Source organism: Tachysurus vachellii, chromosome 8, assembly GCF_030014155.1.
Source record: "Tachysurus vachellii isolate PV-2020 chromosome 8, HZAU_Pvac_v1, whole genome shotgun sequence".
Classification (NCBI taxonomy): domain Eukaryota; kingdom Metazoa; phylum Chordata; class Actinopteri; order Siluriformes; family Bagridae; genus Tachysurus; species Tachysurus vachellii.
The window spans coordinates 10,952,368-10,980,101 of record NC_083467.1 but is presented as its reverse complement, the minus strand read 5'-3'; the positions used below and the strand labels follow the sequence as shown (position 1 = coordinate 10,980,101).

Genomic DNA, 27,734 nt, shown 5'->3' with positions numbered 1-27,734 from the left:
ACTGTCTTTTCTACTACTTTGTTTCCTAAGAGCCCAGCACCATCAAACAGAAACCTGAATAAACCACAATATTATACAGTCACAGTCAGATCTTATTATGTGGGTAAATAAGTGTCATTTTGTCACACAAAATAGTGTTTAAATAAATACCAGTTGTTTGTCAGAATATGCAAAACTTTAAAAATATTTCTGAAATAAATTCTGGTGTTTTGGGTTAAGACATATAACCATACTACATTTGTTTTTAAAGTAATAAATTATATTTAACACATGATGACAGACTCGTACATTTAAGGACTGAAACATAATTGATGTACAGTATCTACTTATAATATAAAACAGTTTTACTCTTCAGGTACAGAATGGAACTGTAACAGCTACCAGCCATGTGAGGAAATACAGCCTTTATTTATTTATTTATTTATTTATTTATTTATTTATTTATTTATTTGTTTGTTTGTTTGTTTGTTTGTTTGTTCATTTAATAAAATGTACACAGGAATACACGAACATAACATCAAGACACATAACAATTGACAATAGTCAAGTAATCATCTCCAACCAAGATTACACACACAAACGCTGCACCATGCACTAACAATTTCTCCTTTTTTTTTGGTCTGCCATTAGCTTTCATCAATCCTGATCATTGTCAGTGCTCACACAACACATAGTGTCTGATCTTCTAGTTCATAACCCATTCTCTCAGTGTCTCGGTGTCTGCTCTGATGCAGAATTTTACATCAGAACATTATCTTAATATAAGATTCCAATGAATGTCGTTAAATCTCTAAATTTACAACACATATTAAAGCGGTTTCTTCTCTCACACAACTAAACACATGAATGCAGAGAGAAACATTTTCTTCTTACATCGTATATATATTCGAATATTTGAGAAAGCGTTAGTAAACAATTACAAATACAATCATTAACATTTTACATTGTCCATGACGGTCAGCTTAACCTGGTGAAGTTAAATCACACTATAAAACATTTTAATCTTGTTTTTGCATCTTAATCATATTTTATTCTGTTAAAAATTAACACCAATAAAATACAGTTTTACCCAAAATAACACAATATCTAATAAAATTACATGATTTTACAACATTGTACAACATTGTCCTGTAGACCAGGCCAAAATGCAGAGACTAATACTTTATTAATACTTGAGATACTACTATTAGCTACAAAGAAATACTGGTTTATTAGTCAATTTTGTTTCTTTTTACCAAAGCAGTAATGGCTGAGTTTTTCATTGTTGCTACAGAACTACTAGCTAATTGTGATTATTTTATGTGAACTACTAAAATGGTTCTACTAGCTGATGTACCTCCTCCAAACCATCAGTGTCTAAAACCTCAATGTCTATTTTAATAATAAACAGGTCTCGGTTGTTTTTATTTTGTTTTTATCTTATTTACCTGGTAAAACTCTGACAAGAGAAATGAACACAAAAACCTATAAACGTATGAGGTTGTAATGCAGCAATGTTCAAAATATTCTTTATTAATTAAACTGATATTTCAGTTGAACATTGTCCTGTTAGATAACATGCTTTCAGGTTTCCTGTGGCCAGTGGATCAGATGTTTGGCCACTGAGGTCTATAAATGAGTAAGCAGAGATAAAATTGACTGGAAGTATCTGGAAAGGTTTCTGCCAATTTTTCCAATATTTACAAGCTTTGTTATGTATTTGCTTAATCTCTGGACAGCAAGAGGCCATCTTAAGACACCTTTATCCTGAGTTCTTGTACAAGCTGCTAAACCAATGTCTCACTCCCCAGACGTTCCAAAAAACTGTGATGAATCAACATTGTAATAGGTTTAGTCACAAATAAAAGTTGTGAATGAGAGTGATACAGATTCAGCGTCTTTCAGACAGAAACATTTGAATATTTGAATTTCTAAATATATCATTTAGAAGAATTATAGGGCATGTGCTCTTTGCATGTGGTCACATTTGATTAACAAATCGAAATGGAATTTTATCTATATTTTTATGTCTCAAAGGAGACATGCTATTGAATGACAATGAAGTGGTTTCCATAAGAACTGAAACAGAATGATGTGTTGTTTTGTTTTGTATGGGGTTCTGGGTTCAGTGTGAAGTTTAATTATTAAGTTTTCCACAACATCACAAAAACTATATTGTATTTCTACATGTTATACATGCATGAATCCTCTCAAACTTCAACAAAATTTGAACATGTAGCTACAAGCACATTAATCACCACTTGCCAATCACTCACCGCTCTGTTACAAATTGTAGGATGACATCATGCTCAGCATTGGGTGAGTGTTGCTGTCAAACATCGGATGAAGTCATTCCAGGTGTGACTGAGTATTTAAACATGTCTAAAAAAGAATACCCTTGATACAGCTGAAGGCAGTTTGGAACGAAATGGAAATGTCGACATTTTGATCCTATTCTGAAAAATTTGTTTTAAGCTGGTCTGATTTTCCAGACCAGACTGAGATGATGGTGAGTAAGCTTCAAAAACAGAGCTCTGTGCTACTTTTATTAGTTATAATCAGAGAGTGGGGCCTAGGAAACTTTTTCTGGATTTGTTGATTCCACTGTTCAGAATAAAACAGACCCAGACAGCAGATTCTCATTGATTAGCGAATTATTTCAAATGAAGGAAAATAAACAAAGCTAGAGGATGAGTGGAAAATTAAGGGTGGGATAGTAAGAGAGGTGACTGTAAACAGCACTCCTTTGGTAGATTCTGATCCATTCTTTTTTTACTTCTATTAGAAACCATGGTATAAATTATAGTGAGAACTTGTGAAGTGAGAAATTCATAGCACAAGGTCACTGGCAGCATAGAGGAATCTCCAGCAGTAAGAGTGTGTACATGAAGGAAAACCACAACCAATGAGTGCAATCAAAGAAAAGCAAGAAAATATAGTATGATTGTATTATTATTTCCAAAATTAGTTGCAGCTGCAATTAAAGCTGTACTGTGGTGTTTTTGTTTCATTTTCTATTATTGTACAACTGACAAAAAGTCACATAATTAACAAGTATGTATCTGTAATATTTCATAATCATATTTATTTCCAACCTATACATTGGAATTTGTTCCATAGATCTAAATGCAGATGTCACTTTAGTCCGTGTTGCTATTAAGACAATCTTTGTTACTAAATCTCCTGCCCTGTGAGCCCCAATAATGAACCCATTTTCAAAGTCATGTAGATCTTTTCCTCTTACTATCTTGATGTAAAATCAAGGACATCCATGTGGGCCTGCTCAGTATTTTTATACTTGTCTACTAGTATAAATATGTCTTGTCTACATACTACATGGCAGGTTTATAATTGTGCTACCACGCAGTAAGCTGGTCTAGAAACATTTCCGCACTTCATATTTCTCCACTCAAAGAGAACGTTTTTACTTTACTATGTTACACATCTGTATATTTGTTTTAAATCAAAATAAATTTTTTATCCCACCGACTGCTAAAAGTAACGAAACATCTCCACAACACAATACAGCAGGTCCTTAAAAACAGCACTAGGTTACTGTAAGTACAGTATAATAAAATACAGGTAACAACAAGCATATTATACATATCCAATAGTTAAGGCAATCAAAAATTGCAAAACAACAATAAGTGATGGATTAGCATGCTGATGTTATTGTTAATACTACACAATTAACTTGTCACAGCAGCACATTCTCAAATACTGCAAAGTCAACCTTAGGTTTATTCTTCTTAAGGCAAGACATTTACCATTTAGTCTTCAACCAGTCCAAGGCAACGATCAATTCACTGAACCTTCTCCATCCCTGTCTCCGTCTATCTTAGTAAGGTAAGATCAAGCCACCTCCCTTATTTGCTGGAAATTAGCATGGCCCCATGGTGCTGATAGTGGTGTAGTTAAACTTCGAAACAGATGCCCCAGTGGCAGTGACATCATCATCTCCCTCACTGAAGCGCCGTGGCCGGCATGATTGGCAGCAGCAGGAGAAAGTAGTTATCAGAGCCTTGCGGAACCGCTTGTTCATGAAGCAGTAGATAATGGGATTGACGCAGGCTGAAGTGTAGGACAGGAGGTGAATGAAAGAGATTGGGGCTCCAGAGAGAACCCTGTGGGCAGAAGGCGGATGGAATGCCTTCCAGGTATTAACAGAGTACAGGGGCATCCAGCAGATGAAGAACATGGTTACAATGACAATCAGCATGCGGATCACACGCCTTTTGGCCATAAGCTTGGTCTCAGAGGCATTGCTGCGAGGACGGTCCACCTTGGCAGAGGCAGCCAGGGTCAGAGTGGACATCTCCATGGAGCAAGGGCGCTTCAATACCTGAATGTAGCAGCCATCACCATGATCAATGCCAGATGAGAAGGTGGCAGTTGCACCATTCCTCGTTCCTGGGGAAGGTAAAATAATGAGGAATTAAACAGTGTTTCTGTAAGACATATACTAACAAACTACAATATGTCAACAGTAAAACAATTACATATTGTACAATATCTAAAGACTAAAGTTTGTTTTAAGAAGTCAAGCTCATTTTTTCTGTAGCAGAAGCAATTTGTTTCAGTATTTCACTCTCTTAAATAACAGATTCCGAAAATACCCACTAATAATATTTTATATCCAAATGTACCATACAGTACACTCTCACTAAGTAATATTAACAAACATGTCAAAAGAAAATGACATTCAGGGAATCCACTTAATTGGTAATTGGACATTAAAAAGTAAGCCAGTGGCTCAGGATATGGTTGAGTAATTTCAGAAGATGGATTAAATGAGTCAAAAGGAAATTGAGGTTTATTTATAACTTTAACTGAACTGCACTGATATCTACTTTATTACAGTAGGCACAATCTAGACAAACCAGCAACTACTAATGCTGCAGCAGTTCAAAAACATCAGTGGAGAGAGTTTATGGAAATTCAGTTCAATTATGATTCTACTGTGATACATGATACTTTGCAAACGTTCAAATTTCCCTATGTACTGAATATAACTGAATTCATCTGTGCAGTACATTAGGCAATATGTACTGAAGAACTAAATAAAGATGAATTGAAAAACAGTCCAAAGTTTCTATGATATTAGCTTCTGCTCATTAAAACATCAAACATACAGTATGTGATGGTTGAAATTGAAGAAGCGGGTCTCACCACTATGGCTTTTCTTCTGCGCCATCTCAAACTGTATTCCGCAATAGAGCTCTCGGGAGATGAGCCCATAAGCAATGGTCATCACCACTCCAGGTATAACAAAGAGTATCATCAGCAACAGGATGCACCTGGAAGATGATCGAATCCAGAGAAGCATTAGTGCAGAACTTTCACTAAAATAAATGTGAAATGTGTCTCCATTTGCATTTAATTCTTTTGTGAAACTTTCACACAAGCAAAAATTCAGATGTTAAATGCATATAAACATACATTTCGTTTACACACTTATCTGAGTTTGGGTTACATTCTTTAAGGTTTAAGGTCACACTGCCTAGACATATACTGTATAATAGTACTGTATAAGTGGCTCAGCACCTTTCAGAATGGCAATCAACTATAAAATGAAAGAAAACAGATGAAGTATGTTTGGTTTCTTTTGCATTTATCTGTATCTTCTGGAAATGAGTAAACAAAGGGGTACAAATATTTACACATCTGAAAATACATCTGGATAAAAATAAGTAACAGTGATATAGACAAAAATACAATTCCTACAAGGGTTGTTTTGTTCATTGTTCTGGACATATTCATATATATGGCATTATGTCAAGTCCTGGAAAAGTTTAGAGAAAAATCTCGCTCTGCTGAAAGGCTAAAGTTCTATCATCTTCTGCCAAGAATGGTCCAATTCATTTTAAATCCAGACGCGCCGATAAAAACCCCACAGAACACTAAAACATTTGGATTCTGCCCTAAGCTCATTAAAAACATATGGAGCAAACTGAAGTATAAAACACCTCATTCTTTCACTTTCCTCGATCACCTTCCTACATCCTCTTCCCTTATCAAGAAAACTTATCATTGTGGGAGTATAGTGATTTTTTTTTTATTATTGAAATGGATAAATGGTTTAGTAAGTCTTATATATGCCCAATGTGTAGGTTCTTATGAAGAGGATAAAACAGGATGCAAAATTAGCAACAGGACACTTTGTATAAAGCTTTGAATCAAATGCAGTAGATATATTTTTACATACTTAGAGAGTCATGCGAGGAAATGCTTTGGAGGAAACACATTCACAGAAATGTAAATAATGCTGATTAACTCTCATGCATCTAAGGATGCTAACCCGGAGCTTAACAGCTCATGAGAGTTCATTACAAAGAAAAGGAGTACATCAAAGTCACCATTGTTCTTACTAATAAATCGATTTATATTGATATACCTTGACCATTTGTATTTGAAAGTGATGTCATGAGAATCCTTGCTAAAGATAGCTCTAGTTATTTTGCTAAGTTTAAATGAAATATCCAATTGTAGGGGTTTGTGTAGAGTGGCTGGGAAGGCTCAAGGAGTGAATAAAAGTTTTCATGTTGTTGAACATCATCTAGGCCAATCTTGCCCAATGAAGGTAAAAATAGAATAGATTTGAAATAGAGGTTTTCTGGCAAGCCTGATTTCAATCTTCATCCAGACTTTGTTGCAAAATTCACGGAGAGCTCTAATTATTCTTTATGCTATATTCTTCATGTGCTGACAGAATGATCCTACTTCCCACTCCTGAAAGGATAATTACGAGTATTTCGTGTTCACATGATTTGGGGTCAGAAAGAACATGAAACACAGATGATGCCAGGTTTATTCTTACTGCACATAGTTCTTTTTTCTTTTCTTTTATATTCACTTCATAACACGTATACTTAGTTAGCTAGCTTGTTGATGATGATAATACAAGTTTGGTCACATACAAGCTACTTTCCTGATGTAAAATGTACAACATGCATAGAATGCTTACTGTTCTAAATAAATGAATAGGAACAAAACAATAAGCATTAAAAAATGAGCTGCATTTAGAAAAATGAACAAACACAAACACAGTACAGAAACTATACTCTATTCCAATATGTGAAACGTGTAGGATTCCTCACATCCTGAAACTTGGGTATCAAAAGTTTCCCACTTGTAATTAAGACTTGAGGAGTCATTCTGTTACAACTTACTAGTTAGGAAACTCATAACTTCATCAAATTTATGTAAATTTTATTCATTTACTTGTATTCATTTACAAGTTGAAATACCACACAGTGAAATGACTCACCAAGCCTGCTTCACCTGGTCTTTGGGCCAATCATGGCGGCACATATGTCCGGTGATGTTGTTAGGTTTGGTGTAGCTTACAAGTGAGGAGAAGACTGGGTATGGGGTCATGAGAAGGAAAGACAGAGCCCAAGTCATAGAGATAACTTTGTATGCATGGGAGCGCGTCTGCCAGGCCCGTGACTTCAGAGGATTACAGATAGCACTGTATCTCTCGATTGCTATGGCCACAAGACTGAAGGTAGATATGCTGACAGAAATCCCTGTGGGAGACAGCAACAGATTGACATTTCAAAGAGGAAGCACATCATTTGCATGGATTTCAGGTTGCTCAGATGTTTAAGTACTTGATTCACTGATGACTCATTCACATTAGCACACAACCACACTACCACTTTAGTTTGTGTGGAGTTTAATATCAGAGGACTAAATAAGACTAATTAATTCAAATCTGTCATTTCATTTAGCATTTTATGACCATTTAGCATTTATTTCAAATTTAATTGAACAATTTACCTTGAGGAACCTTGAGACACAAAGACACTAAGACTGAAATTTCATGTACGCGCTATCTGTATTTTATGATTCTTTCAAATACTCTGATTTACTGAGCTTTTATATTCAAGGCTTTTACTCTGATATACACTTTGAGCCAGAACATATTAATGTATGTTGTATATATCCCTTGTCCTGTTCTTTCTCTGAAAAATAGTGTGCAGGTGAGAGAGAGAGACAACAGAGAGAGAGAGAGAGAGAGAGAGAGAGAGAGAGAGAGAGAGAGAGAGAGATACAATCTGATTTAGTGTGTAATTCATGTTGCTCTGTATCACTAAGCATACAATAAAAAAAGTCCACACTGGGCAGAAACCAACTTCAAAGACTGACTTTATTACTGTAATAATGGGATGATTTTCTTCCTTATGAAATAGTATGTTTCTAAATATCTTGTTTCTTATTATTGCTGTGTGATTTTGATATGTGAAGAAACTTACATAACCAGTACACATATTTCATCATGGTTAATTTTTCACTGCCAAAAATCTCATTGTTGTACCTTGTTCCTCACTGCTTATAAAAAACAAGTGAAACAGTGGCAAGTATAAGATGACTGCTTATACCCATGAGATATGCCACAGTCTTGCACATGGCAGCTCCAAAGATGAAGTCCTCCAGCAGATTTGGGATGAAGGTGAAGGGCATGCAAAACACAGCCATCATCAGATCACTGACAGCCAGAGAGAGAAGGAAGGAGTTGGTAACCGTCCGCATTCGCTTATTCACCACCAAAACCACAATGATGAGCAGGTTGCCAAAGACACTAAGCAGGAAAATCAGAGAGTACAGCAGAATCCGCACGGAGTCCATTTCTGAAATAAATCAGATGCCAGTAATAAATAGGCAAGTTGGTTGGATCTCCTATGAGTAACAAAAAAAGCAGTTCATTTTTATACCAACTAAAGCTCCGTTCCTAAAGTTAATTAATGTTTTTTTTTTTTTCATTCATAGTCCTGCATTCAGGACTTTCTTCTTCCTGTAGAGCATTTCAAAATCAATAAATGCAGGTTAAAGCCAGAAGCTCTCAGCTCTCAGAAGCAGTGATCTGTTGAGAAATTGCCGGATGCTATAATAAATAAAGTCTTTCAAATCATTTCCGAGTGCAATATAACATAGTAGCACTTACACGATTTAAAACTGACTCATTATTTCCTTGAGACACTGAAAGCCTTTGCTCAATATTTACATATAAATCATCTTTGATTTGGACATTCGTTGACAAGTCAGTAATTTTTACACAGAACATAACAAAACACCACACAAAGTGTAGAAGAGCGAAAAGCCATGTTGTGGTTGTGGTAGTATTAGTATTTTAGTATTTTCATTATTAGTTATTTCATTACATAACATTACCATTTATGTATGCAACGCCAGTCTAATGTAACAGTTTATATTTCTATGTAAATATTCATCTCAGGCGTCATCGGGCATCAAGGCAGGATACACCCTCCACGGAGTGCCAACCCATCGCAGGGCACACACACACTCTCATTCATGCACGCAATCACACACTACAGACAATTTTTCCAGAGATGCCAATCAACCTACCATGCATGTCTTTGGACTGGGGGAGGAAACCAGAGTACCCAGAGGAAACCCCCGAGGCACGGGGAGAACATGCAAACTCCACACACACACAAGGCGGAGGCGGGAATCGAACCCCGAACCCTGGAGGTGTGAGGCGAATGTGCTAACCACTAAGCCACCGTGCCCCCATCTATGTAAATATAAACATTAAAAATGTTTTATGTTAAATGGTGTGAATATTCATTCATTCATTCATTCATCTTCTACCGCTTATCCGAACTACCTCGGGTCACGGGGAGCCTGTGCCTATCTCAGGCGTCATCGGGCATCAAGGCAGGATACACCCTGGACAGAGTGCCAACCCATCGCAGGGCACACACACTCTCATTCACTCACGCACTCACACACTAGGGACAATTTTTCTAGAGATGCCAATCAACCTACCATGCATGTCTTTGGACCGGGGGAGGAAACCGGAGTACCCGGAGGAAACCCCCGAGACACGGGGAGAACATGCAAACTCCACACACACAAGGTGGAGGCGGGAATCGAACCCCGACCCTGGAGGTGTGAGGCGAACGTGCTAACCACTAAGCCACTGTGCCCCCCGGTGTGAATATTAATTTTGCATATTGTTTCACACCTGGGAACTTAACTGCCATATGTTCTCAACTGAAGATGATATTAATGTTATTCTATGTTCCATTTTAGTGGTTATGTTTTTCTGTGTATGTAAAGTAGTGCTTAATTAGAGCTTAGGCATCGTAGCGAGTTGCATGCCATAATCATTCGTTTCCCTCCGGTTCTTAATCCCAGTGTAATTAGCTTTGATGTATGAGTAAATGCAGCCACTAATTAGTAGCCGTGGGAGGAGCTAGCACTTTAAACTACAGCTACGGCATGATAATAAAATTTAAACAGAATACTAAACATTAGCAGTGTGTTAGCAGAAAGCTAAAAAATCAATACTTAAATTGAGTAGGTATAAAAACTTTATTTCGTGAGATTAAATTGAGGTTTGTATAAGATAACGATCTGTTAAAATCTTTCGATGTAAATACATTTATAGTCAGTGATTACTGCTTGAGGAATTAGATCAAAAGCTTCAAAAGCTTGAACTATTAGGGTTGAGCAATTCATTATAAGGTGTTGAGGACTTGATAAGTATTATAAAAAGAAAAATTACAACTTTTTTATTTGAACTGAAATACACTAAGCTTACATTTATGAATATAACAATTATTACAATATTGTAATTCTAAAATGCTTTTCTGTATTTTGATAGGAATATTTTTGCCGAGTTGAACTGATTTTAGTTTCTCCGGGCAGAGTAGCCTTGATTATAGCAATATTTGACCATTGATATGTGACTGCAGAAGGCTGTGTTAATCAGTTTGAGTAGGGAGGATTATGGGATACGAGTGACTCACTGAGTTCTTGCAATCAATCGAGGACATCTTTACTGGAATATGTGAATGTGTTGGCTTTAAAATTAATCAGTATTTTGCTATTGCCTGGCTTTACAATGGATATTGTCTACACACCCCTTTTAAAATGTTTTTATTTTTTTAATATAGAAAATGAAACCAAGATTAATCATGTCAGAACTTTTCCCCATCAATGTGCAATTACAATGTAAAAAATATGAGGTGAAATCAATCAGGAACATTTAAGGAAAAAATAAGTGGAATATATATATAAAAAAAATAAATAATAATAATAATAATAATTATATATATATATATATATATATATATATATATATATATATATATATATATATATATATATATATATATATAAAATAGCCTAGTTGCACAAGTTTGTATACTTTTTTATAATTGGTTGTTGTGGTTGTGTTCAGAATGAACCAATCATGTTCATTATCATGTTCAAAAGGCAATTAGCATACAGCTGTCATCATTTCAATCATTCTGATTAACCCCCAAACAGATCAGCTGTTTCTGTAGGATTTTCTACACATCCTGTTGGTCATCTTACTGCTAAAGCCCTGGTCCACAAAGAGCTTACAAAGCATGTACACAATCTTACTGGTGAAATTTATCGATTAGGAGAGGCAGAAAAAATAATTTTCAAAACATTAGATGGACTATCGAACAGAGAAAAATGAGCATCACAGTGACATAAAATATTTGTCATTATTTTTCACTTAATTTTTATGCATCATAATTTGACCAAAGCCTGCTATGTTAAGAGGGGTGTGTAAACTTTTTATTTCCATTGTACCTCACATTATATGGCTGCACTTTCTAAGAAAATGGTATGCATTTGTATCATATACAAGGATGTGGGTATAAAGACATCATTTTAAAGCATTTCTGTAATACATCAATAATGTTTTCTTTTGTGTCTGAGGAAGTATTCGTAAATCGAATCCAGCTGTGTTACATGATGAAATGTTTTTGATTTCAGAATCGTGGTCCTGAAGTCAGTGTACCTTACAACTGTTCCTAGAACAATTTGCTCTGAGATTGAATTTATTTGGTTCTTTGTCATAAGATCTTATTTCCTTTTCCCTGTCTCCCTTTGCTGTTTGTCATCTGTTACAGACACAAGAGAAGCCTTCAATACTATGATGCAGTCTGTAGCACTATTATCAGATACTACCCCTTCTAAAGAAGAAAGATGAGATTAGTAAAAAGTTATTAAAGTGTGCAGGCTAAATCAAAGGCAAAGTAACATACTGTTCATACTGTTCAAAATTTCCATTTGCCATTTTTCCATTGTCAAATCAAGTTAATTTACTTAATTATCATTTCAACCATATACAGCTGGTAGAGTACGCAGTGAAATGAGACAATACTTCTCCGGGACCTTGGTGCTACACAAAAATACAAACAACTACACGAAACAACACAGAACTACATAAATAAATAGGACCTACAAAAGACTACATAAAGCGGATGTGTGTAAACAACACAGCCCAAGCTCTGGTATTGAGGTGTTTGATTGCTTGGGGTAGGAAACTGCCAGATGGAAGGAGAGTCAGAAGTGGTCATATACAATGCTGGTGGCTTTACAGATGCCACATGTGGTGTAAATGTCTGTAATGGAGGAAAGAGAGCTGATCTTCTCAGCTGTCCTCAGTATCCACTTCAGACTCCATGCGATTCGAAGCAACAATGCAGCTACTGTTGGGGGGTGGAGATGAGCTTTTCTCAGCCTACACGGACAGTAGAGATGATCCTGGGCTTTCTTGGCTATGGATCAAAAAAGGTTCTGGTACTAGGTGAACCCTGCGGAATTTGGTGCATTTGATGAACTCTATAATAGGTTGTGGTTGTATATACAGTATAATGTTTTCTTGCAGAACGAGTAGTGGAGGCTTCTGATTTATGAAAACATATCACTGAAATATCTCTTTCTGCTTAGATTCTTTCTGCAGTTTTGTGTGGGAATATGGAAATTGAATATAATAAAGTCACAAGAAAGGGATAGAGAAAATATGCTCCCTGTTAATCAAATATTGTGCCATTTCAATCAAAGCCAGTAAGATTTGCTGTTCTGTACTGTTCCTTTAGAGGATCCCTGAACATATTAGCTTTGTGAACCCCAGATCAGTGAGGATTATTTGGTTTGGAAATGTGATCCAGGAACCCTGTATTGCCACTCTCGAATTAATACCTTTCTTATGGACTTTAATTTAGAATTTATAACTAATCACACATTCACCATCTTTTTCTCTGTTCCTTATAGTTTATTTAAATAGTTGTCAGTTATATCACCATCTCACCAACCAGGCCAAAACAGACCTTTTCTAATATGTAAGTGTAAACAAAACTAAAACTGTGCATTACAATAAATACTGTATACTATACATATTTTATTCAGTTAAAAAAAATTCCACATAAACCAATATGATCCAATGCCACGTTTATGATAATAATGCTAGTTAAGGAAAATTTCATACAGAGTGTTACTTACTGACATGAGTTTCAAGAATAATTATGGTAATTATTATATTATGGAAAATCCTGAGCTAATTAATGCAATTTTCTTATTAGTTCACATTAAATTACTTTGGGTGGGAAAACATTTGGGTTAACATGATTACTGGCTCAGAAAACAATAAAAGTAAGCCCATGAAGATTTAACCTGGAATGAAACTGTTTTTATTTGCACATGGAAGCATTTATGAGTTATTTAAATTGGTTGCTTATCTGGAATGTTTTCTCTCATGACTCTGTGATAATGATTAGACCAAGATCCATTATCATCATCATGTTTATTCAAACATCCAACTTCCACAAACTCCCTTAGGTTACCATTTGTAATTAGTTTAGAATTAATGCAACAACGGAAGCGCAACAAACTGTAATGTTTCCTGAGGAATCTTGTTAACTGTTGTCCACATGGTAGGGAAATGTGTACTAAGTGATGAAGCATCTGTTTTATAAAAAGACATGATATTTACAAATAAATGAATGAATGAACCGAACCTGCTCAGCAAGTAACAAAGAATCGATTAACGAAGAGTCTACATGAGTCTGCAAAGTCTTAAAAAAAGAATTAAGATGACAGTAAACTTGTGTTGACAGATGCTGAAATATGAAATCCAAACACTAATACATAATGGGATTATTTCAGGGCCATATGTAGTTTCCATGCAAAATTTAGACGGCAGCAACCTAATCAAGTTTTTCAGTGTAAGAATGAAGCAGGTTCTGTTTGGTCAAGTAATAAGTCATTCACAATAATAATACATTCACAACAGACTGTAATAACAAATACAATTATCTGGAAGAGATTTATACTGACTATGACTGAAAAACATTATTGAGTCACAAAAACAAATGTGCTTACAGTGTCTTGATTTAGTTGAGACAAACATTTCACTGTGCTGAAGTGATTGTGGCATTTATGTGTGTGTGTGTGAGAGAGAGAGAGAGAGAGAGAGAGAAAGATAGAGAGAGAGAGGGAGAGAGAGAGAGAGAGAGAGAGAGAGAGAGAGAGAGCAAAAGAGAAGGGAAGAGAGATTGAGTACTTCTACCAAGAAAATGCGAAAATGTCTATGGAATAGAAAATGAGTCTATCAATCATTCATTCCTTTAAATTGTTTAAAGACAAGGTAAGTTATAAATCTCTTATATGTCTCTTATTCTTCCACAAAATCCATATAGAATAAATAATAATTGATATTAAAATACAGACAGCACAACATTAGTTAAACTAAAACAATGAACTATGGTGTGAAGATACTATGTGAAGTTCATGACAAGTACATGAGTTATAGAGTGCAACATGACAACAACCAACAATGTAAAACAGCAGCTAGACAAAAACCGGGGTGAAAGACATGACACGGTGGCAAATAGTCATCTGTTGTGGATCAGTAGCGTGTAGTGGATGATGGGAAATGTAGTGTAATGTGTTGATCTTGGCATAAAGCCGGCATATATAAACTGCTCTATATTTCATGATAATCATGGTCTTATGTCATCCGTGTATAAACATTTCCTTACATGTATATAAAGTCATGCTTCATTAATCATTGCTTCGATTCTGTGGTTTTGTCAGATTTTTGACATATTTTCCAAGTAATTTTTATGTTAATTCTTTTATCTAACTTTCTTTTTTTATCCATTAATTATGTTTAATATGTTTGTCCTATATTCTATAATTTTACTATATTTCTCCCATTAAATAACAATATTTATTATGTTGAACCAAAATGAGGGTAATAATCTGACCTTAAAAACGAAAACTTGAAAGAAATGAATCAGTTAATGCAGAAAGAAAACCACAAATGGCACGTCAGCTATACTGATCGAAGAGATTATACATAAATACATCTCAACATGACTGAATAGGGATTTATTCATGTAGTGGATGTTATGATTTCCTCTGTTCCTCTAGCTCCTAAATTTCAGTCATGATATGTATGAGCCTGTATGGGGCACATTCTGAATGGCACTCTAACATTTCTTCAGAACGCAATTATATAATTTCTCATTGTGAGACTCCCTTTCCTCATTGGCTCTTTTTCTTCCCCGTGGTCATGTCATCTTTCTAGCTCCCCAGTGTCTTAAATTCATGTCAGGATTTTCAACTTCCTTCCCTTCAGTCTTCAGCTGGAAGTGAACAGACCTTCCAAAGAACTGTCAGGTTGATATATTATGTATATACCATTTGAACATCTAATTCCAGATTTAACCCTCTTCCCATTGTTTTGATAATTTCCACTGTTTTCGGACTTTACACTAGATGTTGGAGCATAGCTGTGGTTATTTGCGTTCATTCAGTCATAAGAGCATTAGTTCAGCATTAGATAATGTTGGGTGAGGTGGCCTTGTGTGCGGGGTTGACATCATGTGTTCATTGGGGTTGACCTTGATTTGTGCACAGGGGCATTGCCATGCTGGAACATGTTTGGGTCTCTCAGTTATAATAAAGGAAAATTTTCATTTTACAGCATACAAAGACATCCTAAGCAACTATGTGCCTTCAAATTTGTTTCAACAGTTCCTGGCTTTCTATAAAAATGTTGTACCAACTACTACTAGTGGTTCATACAATCATACAGTATATACAAACTAAAGAAAATGGCATGATCTTTACTGGGTTTACTGAATAATCAACTTTAGAAAATTCCCGTCTTGCCTTTGTGACGATGTCTCGAGCAAATTTATGGTCTCATCGAACAGGTAAACAATAGAATTATTTGACTTTCAGTAATAAGGTAAAATGTAGAAGCTACTTTTCAAAGTGTTCTCTGTATTTAATCACCCGCATTCAGAGACATCGTTCTCCATTACTCCAGGCCATTTGGTCATCAATCCTAAATTCACCCATTTGTTTTCCATTATATGTTTCCCCCTTCCACTTCCATGCAGCTGTGATTCTCAAAACCAGCTGTGTTTCTGACCATAGCAAAGCTCCACACTGATTGTTGTCAGTTACGAGGCACTGCAGACTGCCTTATTTTCAAACTGATGTCTCACTCACAATTGCAATGTATTCAGTACCTTCATCGGTTCAAATTAAAATCTCAAAGCATTCAGAAATATTGTACTTTCAGTGCATATATCTGATTCAATTCCACACACACACTGTCTTTTGACTTTGTACTTAGAAATAAGGATGAAAATAGTATGCATTCAAAATCAAAAATTAATGTACGTTTAAAAAACGAAGGAAAAAACATCATTAGTAAATTTGCCGTTGGTAATTACAGCTTTGTGATATCTTTAATAAGAACCATGGATATGGGAAGAATTAGTTTTTTGTAGAATTTTTGTCCCATTCTTCTAGGCAAATAAAGTTTCCACTGATTTAAATAAAATTTTCAAATCTTCCAACAATTTTAACAGGATTTATTTTGGGTGCAAATTTGGGGGTGTCATATTGTCCTGTAAATTCTTATATTCATGACATTTTCAGTGCCCCAGACCCAGCAAAAAACATCATGATGCACCCATCTCCAATTCAGAGTATAATGCACATTTCTTTTTCATTTAATTTTTAACATAGGATTTTTTTATGTTTGGATGTAAAACGATGGAGCTTATTATTCTTTGACTAATTGTTATTACTGTTTTCAGATCATCCTGCAACTTTCTGAGTGATTGCTATGTTTTCCTATCGCCAGTCAACAGAATGTGTGTTAGGACATTTGCAAGGCCTTTGCACCTGCATATTATAATACTGACGGGAATATTTAATTTTTTTGTTATAACTCTGTAGCTTTTTCCACCTGGAGAACTTTAGGGAACTCCTTCACATTCACTGTAATTGCTACCAGTGCAATTTGTACAGGACCATTTTTGCAGCATTTAGTTAGATTTATATTGATGTATCCTTATAAAACACTTTATATAAGACTTCCCCCCCCCAATCATTCATTCATTCATTCATCTTCTACCGCTTATCCGAACTACCTCGGGTCACGGGGAGCCTGTGCCTATCTCAGGCGTCATCGGGCATCAAGGCAGGATACACCCTGGACGGAGTGCCAACCCATCGCAGGGCACCCCCCCCCCAATCATATTTGATTTTAAAATGATTGTTCATATTTATATTTGAGATTGACCAGTTGTCCAGAATTCCTTCCTGCCATTAAGTGTATTCAGAGGTTTTCAGCAAATGAAGTCATACACACTGCTGCCAGACTGTCCATGACTGCACCATAGACATGCTTAGAACAAACCTATGGAAGACTAAATACCTGCTGGTACAGTATACACCTTTTTCCCCAACCTTCCCAGTGGTTGCAGACGTTCTAACTGATTATAACCTTATATCCCTATATAGTTTATGATTTTGCAATCTAACCAATAACATTATGTATAATTGTACAATAATTAGGTAAACCAATAAACAAAAAAGTAAATATTACATGTTACCCTCATTCTCTTACCATGCCTTAAGTATGTTCCATAACAACTCTTTATCTGATCTGTCATTTAACATAGATGTTAATGGCATAAATGTTTTGCATTAATTCATTTCATTTATTTATTTGCAGTGCATCTGGGAACATTGGGTCGTGAGGTGTGAATACAGACTGGCTAGGTAGCCAGGCAGTCATAGGCCACCTTTTCTTTCTAAATAAATGTCTTCAGATACAACATCTTTAACATCTTAAGCTTCTGTGACAAAAAATAAAATAAATCTTTTGCAGCATTTTAAAGATTTCTACATCTTGGTTTGTTTTTCCCAGAATATAATTACACTGATCTGCTGGTTTCCATCACAGCAATTGAAGTATCTTCCTCCCTGTTATCACCATCCTCATAATCCATCAATGGAAATCTCAGTAATTTCTGTGTAGAATCAGTGGATTTTGGCATTTGTTCAGCCGATGGTGAGAGTGACACAAGGATCTGATCAATTGCTTCTTCCACTGATTGGTAAGTGGACATCCAGTGTGTGTTTGTCTGGATGGTTGTGTGTGAAACTGTGTGGATAAATCATCCTTTACTGATTAGCTTCTTCAATATCTTTATACACTCTAAATATAATGTGTTGGAAAATTTCAGAACACAGTAACAAGGGGAGGGCATTTAATGGCTTTGACTGCATATGACGAGAGCAAAATTAAGCATCATAACAAAAAAAAAAAAAAAAAAATGTCCCAATACTAAACACACACAGATTAACCCTAGGCAATATATAGCCTATTCATTGATTATTTTATCTGTAAAATTAAATACAAGTACTGGATTAATCTGCAATGGATGCGCAAAAGAATATCACATTGATTGAAGATTGAAATTTCTTCAGCTACTCGTGATGCCATGACATTCTAAATCAGGTGTAGAATTTACCACTCTATTGATCCATTTATATGTTTTTTTATTTATTGTTTTAATATTGATTTTAAATCTCTCCCAGGCATGAATAAATCTGTATGTTTCGGTCTGTTTTGCCATATCCAGCAATCCCATGATCATCTGCCATTTGAATAGTTCAGAACAATAGCAGCACATCAGCACAGAACCAGAAAAAAAATCTTGAAGCATGTAAAAAGAAGCATGTAAATTATTCAAAATGCTTTGCCTGTGCTTAAAAGAGAAACAAATATGAACATCCCGTGTCTGTCCAATGGCAATAGAATGCGTCTTTTCTTTACCTTATTAGAAAAACATTAGGGATTTGGTATTACGTGTATAGTGCATCTTACCTTTAGCTCGTGCAGGTCGCTCTGGGGAAATAAAGCGCTCTTCTGCGCACGTGTCGTTATTGTCGCTCAGGTCCAGACTCCCGTTCAGAAAAGTGCCATTTAAACACTCCAACAGTCTCTTCAAATGTTCTACCTCCATTTTTTTTTTTTTAAATTCTTTTAAAAATGCATGTTATTAATACACACACAGAGCCATTAATGGACAATGCAAAATATTCTAGGTTGACATTACCAAAGCACCATTTTTACCAACATTTAATAACTTTTTTTTTGCACTTAGGCTGATTCTTGAGTGCCCTGTGCTGCTGAAGGATCCTCAGTAGTTCACAGATGATGTGTGCGCGCTTGCATCCGATTGCGCGGTGCTGGTTTAAAGCGCAGAGACGAGTGATCGAGACTTACCGACTACGCTGAGCAAAACGGTACAAAATTAGTATGCTGATTTGCATGGCGCAATGTGATTGGATGAAAAGTGCATTGCGTTATGTACAGAAAAATAATAAAGTCCAACTTCGGAAGCATCTTGAGAGAAACATTAAGAAATTATTTATGATTCAGAAACGGAAAATGTAGTTATATGGGCATTATAGCATGGAGAAAAAGCAGATCAGAAAATTGAATTTCAAAGCAGCAGACATTGTGTCTGAATGAACAATTAAATGATCCTGTTCTTCATAGCTGTTAGCTATTTTTCATCTGAATTTTTCCTTTGTCTCAATTAGTATACTATCTGTCCTATGTATTATCCAAGAATTATTGTGTCCCAAAATCATAGTATGTTGAAATGAGAATCTTCTGCTACATGAGTATCTTTGGCTACATGCTCAAAAGTATGTATATTTAATTCACAAATAGAAAACATCATTTTAGTGCAAACTATAAGTAGGTAAATATGATACGCAACCTTTATTTGGATTTCTGTCAATATAGACAGATGTGATGTTAGACAATTCTGAAAATACAGCGACAAGTGCAAAAGTCGATAAGTACAGACACTAGACTATACAATAAACTAAACAGAAAACACTAAATGCTTCAAAAGCCAAAAGTTTATTGCACGGTGCTATTCTTGACAATATGAACTTCATCGTCCTGAGCAACAGAAGATCATCTCTGATGGAAAGCGATGGAGTGCAGTGATTTGAGGAGGTAATGAAGTATCACCAGAGTGAAGTGATATGTAATGAAATGTCTGTGCATTGTTGTTATGTATTTTTATACCTTCAACACAAATCTACAAAACTACAGTAAAAAAAAAAAAATCAGTTTTCAGTTCCATAATAAATTCTCAACTCTCAAACTGTGTGTTTATTAAACATGGTGCAATTGCTCTGCCATCTAGTGTTCAATTTTAAAACACAGACTTTCTCCTAACAAGTTTCTGATTTCTTGTTCACGTGGCTATATACAGATGCAAACTTTCACTGTTTCCACTTGGCATGTATTCTGGTGCAACTTATATTACAGATATCTGTATTATAACAGGGATCAGATTCAAAACACTGATGCTTGCCTACAAAGCCAAAAATGGACCACATCCCTCTTACCTCAAAGCCCTCATCACTCCTCACACTGCACCTTGCACCCTCAGATCTACCAGCACTGCTCGACTGGTTCCATCACTCAGGGTAAGTATAGAGGTACTGTAAGTATACAGCAAGACACTTTTCTGTTCTGGCACCGAGGTGGTGGAATGAACTTCCCCTAGGGGTCTGGACAGATGAGTCACTGGATATTTCCAAACGACGGTTGAAGACCTACAGTACTTATTCATGAAACACTTCAACTAGCACCTTCTTCCCTGTATATTGTATTTAAAAAAATAGTGATGACTTGAACAGTGATTTAGACTCATGGTATCTCAAGTCTGTAACCTAGTGAACCAGAGTTAATGTATTCAATAATAGAGGCTTAAAAGCACTTTTGTACCTTGCTCTGGATAAGGGTGTCTGCCAAATGCTGTAAATTTCATTCTCATTTTCTACCGCTTATCCGAACTACCTCGGGTCACGGGGAGCCTGTGCCTATCTCAGGTGTCATTGGGCATCAAGGCAGGATACACCCTGGATGGAGTGCCAATGCTGTAAATGTACATATGGTTTCTGTAACAGTCAGGGGAAAGGGAGAAAGCATCTGAACAGGTCATCTTAATTGTGATTCTTTTTATCCATTATAACTGAGGTGCATGTCTTGCGAGAGAGGGTTTGTTCAGATTCAGGGTTTAGATCCATAAACATGACACAGAGGCATTAAAAGGGGTTGTTAGGTGAATAAAGAGCAGGAATAATGTTTCCTATGTAGTAAAAAGATAATAATGCATGGTTTTAGCAAAACACTGGTTAGTGGGAAACAGATGGGTCTGTATGAGCCAGTGAAGGCTCAGTGGTTAAGGTTCGGAGTTTATGATAACGGTTCAAATTCCAGCACTGCCAGAGAGCCACTGTTGGGTCCTTGAGCAGCAGCATTTATCTTTTGAACGAATTTAGATTGTAGATTTATTTATTTATTTATTTTTATAGTCTTCTTGGGTAAAGTGTCTTAGTATTATAAAAGAAATGGGACAGTTTGAAATTAGTTCTCAATAATACAATCTGCTCAAATGATCAATTGAGAAACACCTTTTTGAGCAACAGAAATGAAAGATGACAAATATGCATTATGTAACATAAAAAGCAGACATTTTTGAAGTATGTTAATGCCATCTGTCGTCCATCAATTAAGATAAACAATATTTTTCTATCTGATTTACTAATAAGGACAATTCTTACAAATCTAACCAGCATGTCTTATCTGCTAAGACAAATAAGAAAATATCCGAAAGAAATATTTTCTAAATGCCATGAAATACAGAACAATGGCCATGCAGGAGCAGAGGATATCGAGCACACAAGCTGTATATTGTCAGTTTTTTTTCAGTTCCATGCATCACTTTCATTTCTGCTATAAACAGGTACAAGTGCTTCAAGGTAACTGCAGTACATTCAGACCCCTGCTCAATAATTAAAGGGTATTGAAAAACCAGGCCATTGAGGCATGTTATTGCTTAAATGTGCAGTATGCTGTGTGTGTGTGTGTGTGTGTGTGTGTGTGTGTTGAAAATCATGAATCACTTCTGAATTTCCAATTATTCTAGCTAAATAAAAATGCCTACACACACACACACACACACACACACACACACACACACACACACATGGAGTTACATAGGGTTACATGGCCTAGCCTGCAAACATTTGGATAGGGCTCTAAAGTACAAGAATAGTAAAGAATTACTAATAATTAATAATCTAAGAATTAAAATAAGATTTAGCAGACTGATGTGTGCTGTCCATACTGAGTATATTCATGCTAAAATAGATTCATGCACTTACTACCATCTAGTCACTTCCCAGACAGGTGTAGTCTTCTAGTTCCCTTTCGAGGGAACAAGACGCTGCGTCAAGGTTGACGCTATGAGCTTCTTTGCGTTCCAATAGCATCAGTCTTGCTGCAGCATCTCGTTCCCTTCTCAGGGAACCAGGTTCAGTGTTCCCTGCTAAAAAAACAGCATTGCTGGTCCAGCATAAGGTATGTTTTGCATGCTGGGACCAGCTTGGGATGGTGGTATGCTGGTCCAGCATTAGGTGCTGGTTGCTGGTGTGCTGGCCGACCAGCCTGGGATGCTGGTGTGCTGGCCGACCAGCTTGGGATGGGTGTATGCTGGTCCAGCATTAGGTGCTGGTTGCTGGTGTGCTGGCCGAGCTGCCTGGGATGCTTGTGTGCTGGCCGAACAGCCTGGGATGCCGGTGTGCTGGCCGACCAGCCTGGGATGCCGGTGTGCTGGCCGACCAGCCTGGGATGCTGGTGTGCTGGTCAACATATGTTGTCTTTTGGATGCTAGTATAATCCCAGCAAGACCACAACAAAACCCATTTATTACATATCACATTTCTTTGTGCATATTCATAGTTAAATAAAGACCAAGACAATTTTCTAGAGAATTGCAATTCACTTTTTAATAAAGAAAAACATTCTGGATATATATAATGTATAAGTTTGTTTAAAATATTTATTGGACAACGACATTTGCCATCACACTGTAATATACACAAATATGCACAAATAACGTTACACAATATAACCTTTACAACACACATTTTTGGTCTTAGCTTCCGCTCTCTCTTTTAGCGAGGAACAAGTAGTATTTGGTGGCGATGACCATGTTTTTTTAAGAGGTGCTACCCGGAGTCGTTTGCCTTTAGACAAATCCTGCTCTATGTCTTCTTTATTCTCTGAAAAATTATAGAAACAAAATAAGAAACAAAACTATATATCACTCATTTGTTTATATTGTGCAGTGAACGAGTTACGATAAAACAGCTACTGCTTAAGTTGATGCTGGGTAATATCCCGCTTACCCGCTGATGCTGGGTAATATCTCTTCACATTACCGCTTTACTAAAAAAACAAACAAACAACTTAACTACTTCTTAATTGAGACAAATGGATTAAACATATATATAATATAATAATGACTTTCAAAAACCATCATTCTGTATGATTTATATGCTGCTTCCCTCATGGAGACCGGGAAGTCAACATTTGTTGGTATTACTATATTTAATTTTTGGAGACACTTTAATCCCTAACGAACATTTTTAAATGTTTTTATTCTTTGTTATTCAAAGCTTTTTGAGCTTTGTTATTTCAGTTCTTTATTCAAAAGAGGGAGCAAAAGAAATAACATAATTATGATTAAATATATTCCAATATATTGTGTTTTAATCTTATATTAATGTGTTACATAGAAACATACACAAGCAAAAATAAAGGTTGTTCCCATAAAGCTCATTCCAGCAAGATCATACTGGTTAACCAGCTACACCAGCCCCGTTTTGCTTGATAACACCATGACTATGCTGGCCACCCAGCTATACCAGCACTATACCAGCACTGACCAGCATTATACGAGCACTGACCAGCATTATACCAGCAGTCACGGTGCAGGACAAAGGCAAGTGAGGATCCAAATGCAGATGAAACGTTTTAATAAACCAAGTCAAGAAACAGATAACAGACAGGAAAAACTAGGCAACACACAGAGCTAACGGGAAACAGGAACACAAACATATGGACAACGACTAGCAACAGGGAAGTGAGAAAACAGAGTATATATATATAACTGACAGGAACCAATGACAAAGCAGAGACAATCAGAGACAAAGACACCACACCTGAAGGAGAGATGGAGTTCAGTTAATGTCTGTGGTAAACAATGAGTGGGCGGAGCAAACAATTAACAACAGGGAAAGGCAGCAGACAGAAACAGGGCAGAAACAGAGAGACAGTCTCATTACAGACCCCGGCGGAGCCGGCGGAGCAGAAGGCCATAGCAGGACAGAAGACCAGGGTGGTGGCGCAGGCCGAGCCAGAGACCACAACGGAGTTGGCGGCCAGGGTGGTGCTGCAGGCCGAGCCAGAGACCATAATGGCGTTGGCGGCCAGGGTGGTGCTGCAGGTGGAGACAGAGACCCGAGCAGAGCTGGAAGCCAGGGTGGTGCTACAGGTCGAGCCAGAGACCATAGCAGAGTTGGCGGCCAGGGTGGTGCTGGAGGTGCTCTGAACCTATAAGTAGGGACAGGAGAGGGAGAGACTGACAGAGACAGGGAGACAAAACTAGGGATTGACAGAGCAGATAGGCAGAGCAGTTCGGTACCAAGCCCTTCAGGCAGGACAGAGAGTCTACGGGGCTTGGGCGCAACCATACTCGCTGGTTCCGTCGACCCGGTCGGTTCCATCGACTCGGTCGGTTCGGCTTGTTCTGTCGACCCGGTCGGTTCCGTCGACCCGGTCGGTTAGGCTGCTTCCGTCGACCCGGTCGGCCCGGGTGGTTCCGTCGACCCGGTCAGTTCCGTTGACCCGGTCGGTCCGGCTGGTTTCGTCGACCCGATAGGTTCGGCTGGCTCGGTTGACCCGGCGGTTCCGTCGACCCGGTAGGGTCGGCTGGTTCAGTCGACCCGGTCGATTCTGTCGACCCGGTCAGTTCGGTTGGCTCCGTCAGCCCGGTCGGCCCGGCTGGTTCCGTCGACCTGGTCGGTTCCATCAACCCGGTCGGTTCCGCTCAGCGGGTTCCGCTGTGTCGGCGGGTTCGGGTGCGTCGGCGGGTTCGGGTGCGTCGGCGGGTTCAGGTGCTTCAGGTGCCTCAGGTGCTCCAGCCGGTGCCGTAGGGATGCCGGCCGCCTGAACCGGCACCATCGGGGTGTCCACCAGCTTGGCGATCAGCCGGTTCACACGGGCCTCGACCGAGCTTTCCGGTCTGGCTCCCATGTGGACAGGCTCGGTCACCAGCGTACACAGGCCTGGGTTGGGCCGAGGTACTGTAGGGGTTTCGGGCATGCGTGGCTGACCTGGCTCTGCAGCCCACAGAGCAGCGCTAGGTTGAGGTCTGTAAAGGACCCCATCTCTCGGCCCAATGGCATTAGATAGCGCAGCCCATCCACCAATCCATGCCGGAACATATCCTTAAGGGCCCTCTCCCCAAAGTCCACCTGATTGCACAGGTCCAGGAACACCTGCAGATGAAACGTTTTAATAAACCAAGTCAAGAAACAGATAACAGACAGGAAAAACTAGGCAACACACAGAGCTAACGGGAAACAGGAACACAAACATATAGACAACGACTAGCAACAGGGAAGTGAGAAAACAGAGTATATATAACTGACAGGAACCAATGACAAAGCAGAGACAATCAGAGACAAAGACAACACACCTGAAGGAGAGATGGAGTTCAATTAATGTCTGTGGTAAACAATGAGTGGGCGGAGCAAACAATTAACAACAGGGAAAGACAGCAGACAGAAACAGGGCAGAAACACAGACAGACTCATTACACCAGCACTGACCAGCATTATACCAGCACTGACCAGCACTATACCAGCACGAACCAGTTAAAACCAGCCTGGACCAGCATGGAATTGATGCTGGTTTATGCTGGATTTTTCAGCAGGGTTGTAATGTAACGGAGTACAAATACTTCGTTACCGTACTTAAGTAGAAATTTAACGTACTTTATGTACAAAGTACATCTGTACTTTACTTCGCACATTTATTTATGTCAACTTTCACTTTTACTCCACTACATTTTCTAGAAAAAATGTATACTTTTACTACACTATATTTCCACTAAGCATCTTCGTTACTCGTTACTACAAACTAAAATCAGTAGAAATGTGTGCGACTGCAATAAGGGAGGTTTGGCGAATCACTGCTCCTAGATTGCATTACGCACATCCGCGCGCTCTACGGAGAAGCACAGGCACGTGCACCGTGCACGCGCAGTCAGAGCTGGAAGCATTTATCTATAACGTTAATCGGCGGAAAGCCGCAAATACGGCAACCAAAAGCAGTGAAATTTCATTATTCTTATTATCAGAGTTGTAGCACAAACAAAATATTAATGCAAACAATCCATTCAATACTAAATAAAAATAACATTTATTGATTTGGTCTTTGTCTTGTGAATATTTTTATTAATGACTGCATTACTTGCATTACTGGCATCATTACATCATGCATAAAATTTTGGTGTCCACTTTTGCCATTTTAAATAATACCATAACTATTGGCGTATATGACTATGTGGTCATATAATATATAATATAAAACTCTTCTTGTTTTAAATTCTCACTGAGGGCTAAAACCCCCTAAAGAGGAAATCCTAGAACCGCCCCTGCTCTTATGCCTACCGAAAATCACTGAAATTTTACTTTTTACTTTTACTTCAAATACTTAAGTACATTAAATATCAGAAAATTACTTTTGATACTTAAGTACAGTATATATCAGATACTTTAAGACTTTTACTTGAGTAATATTCTAAAAGGTAACTTTAACTTCTACCAAAGTCTTTTTCTAGTACGATACTTGTACTTTTACTCAAGTATTGCTTTCTAGTACTTTATACAACACTGACCAGGTTACATACATAACCCGGTGTAGTTTTCTATAAAATACATTGAAGAACTTACTGGTGTACTTTTCTCTCTCTCTCTCTCTCTCTCTCTCTCTCTCTCTCTCTCTCTCTCTCTCTCTCTCTCGCTGTGTGTGTGTGTATGTGTGTGTAAAGTCTTCTATCTCACACCCAATGTTTCCATGACAGACTGTAGATCTATTGCAACTGTACCAAGGATAAAAACATCCTCTGAGAAAAAAATTAATGAAATGAAACGAGAAATAGAATATTCTTGATAAACTGAGTGAAGTATTTTTCTATTGCATGGAAACAGGCCGATTTCACACAAGGCTTCGGACATTAGTGGGAGGATCTCTTTCATGCAGTGTTGTAGCACAGCTGGAACCTTAGAGAGTTGCATTGCTCTAAACTGACTAAGCAAATGGAACTAAGCCAAACTTCCCACGTGAGGCAGATGTCCTCTCAGTGAGGATTTTAACCAGTAATGAATCACAGAAAAACAAACGTGATTCCACTGTTACTACACAAGCTGACTTTTCATAGCCAGAAAGTCGACCCGAAAAATATATATAAAGTTCCTCTTTTTTGTCATGCCCAAACTTTTCTTGTTGCTTAAGGTTGTATGATCTGGCAAAAAAGAAGCAATGCTTTTAGAAGGAAAGTCTCTTACTGATCCCTCACTGTCAGTAAAATGTGCTTGTACTTAAACTGTATATACTGAAACGGCTATTGAATAATGTTATTTTAACATCTGTTGAAATGTAAATGTAGGTTTTTACCTCTGTATGATTGCTGCAGGTTGTAGGGTTT

At 37.5% G+C, this 27,734-nt stretch overlaps 2 protein-coding genes and 1 long non-coding RNA gene across 3 annotated transcripts; 1 reads left to right on the top strand and 2 right to left on the bottom strand.

The window, feature by feature from the left end:
• Positions 1-389: 389 nt before the first annotated feature.
• On the bottom strand, positions 390-19,353 carry cckbrb (cholecystokinin B receptor b). The gene is made up of 5 exons (XM_060876242.1): positions 18,971-19,353; positions 8,364-8,612; positions 7,247-7,508; positions 5,149-5,276; positions 390-4,389 (listed from the first exon to the last, which is right to left on the bottom strand). The coding sequence occupies exons 1-5, from the start codon at positions 19,107-19,109 to the stop codon at positions 3,860-3,862; spliced, it is 1,308 nt and encodes a 435-aa protein (XP_060732225.1). The 5' UTR covers positions 19,110-19,353; the 3' UTR covers positions 390-3,859.
• LOC132850090 (uncharacterized) lies at positions 14,305-19,382 on the top strand. Its single transcript, XR_009648959.1, has 3 exons — positions 14,305-14,416; positions 18,008-18,197; positions 19,251-19,382. It is a non-coding gene; the product is annotated as an uncharacterized LOC132850090 (long non-coding RNA).
• Positions 19,383-23,790: 4,408 nt separating this feature from the next.
• LOC132850088 (cyclin-dependent kinase inhibitor 1C-like) lies at positions 23,791-27,719 on the bottom strand. Its single transcript, XM_060876240.1, has 2 exons — positions 27,704-27,719; positions 23,791-25,521 (listed from the first exon to the last, which is right to left on the bottom strand). The coding sequence occupies exon 2, from the start codon at positions 25,343-25,345 to the stop codon at positions 25,052-25,054; it is 294 nt and encodes a 97-aa protein (XP_060732223.1). The 5' UTR covers positions 25,346-25,521; positions 27,704-27,719; the 3' UTR covers positions 23,791-25,051.
• Positions 27,720-27,734: the final 15 nt, after the last annotated feature.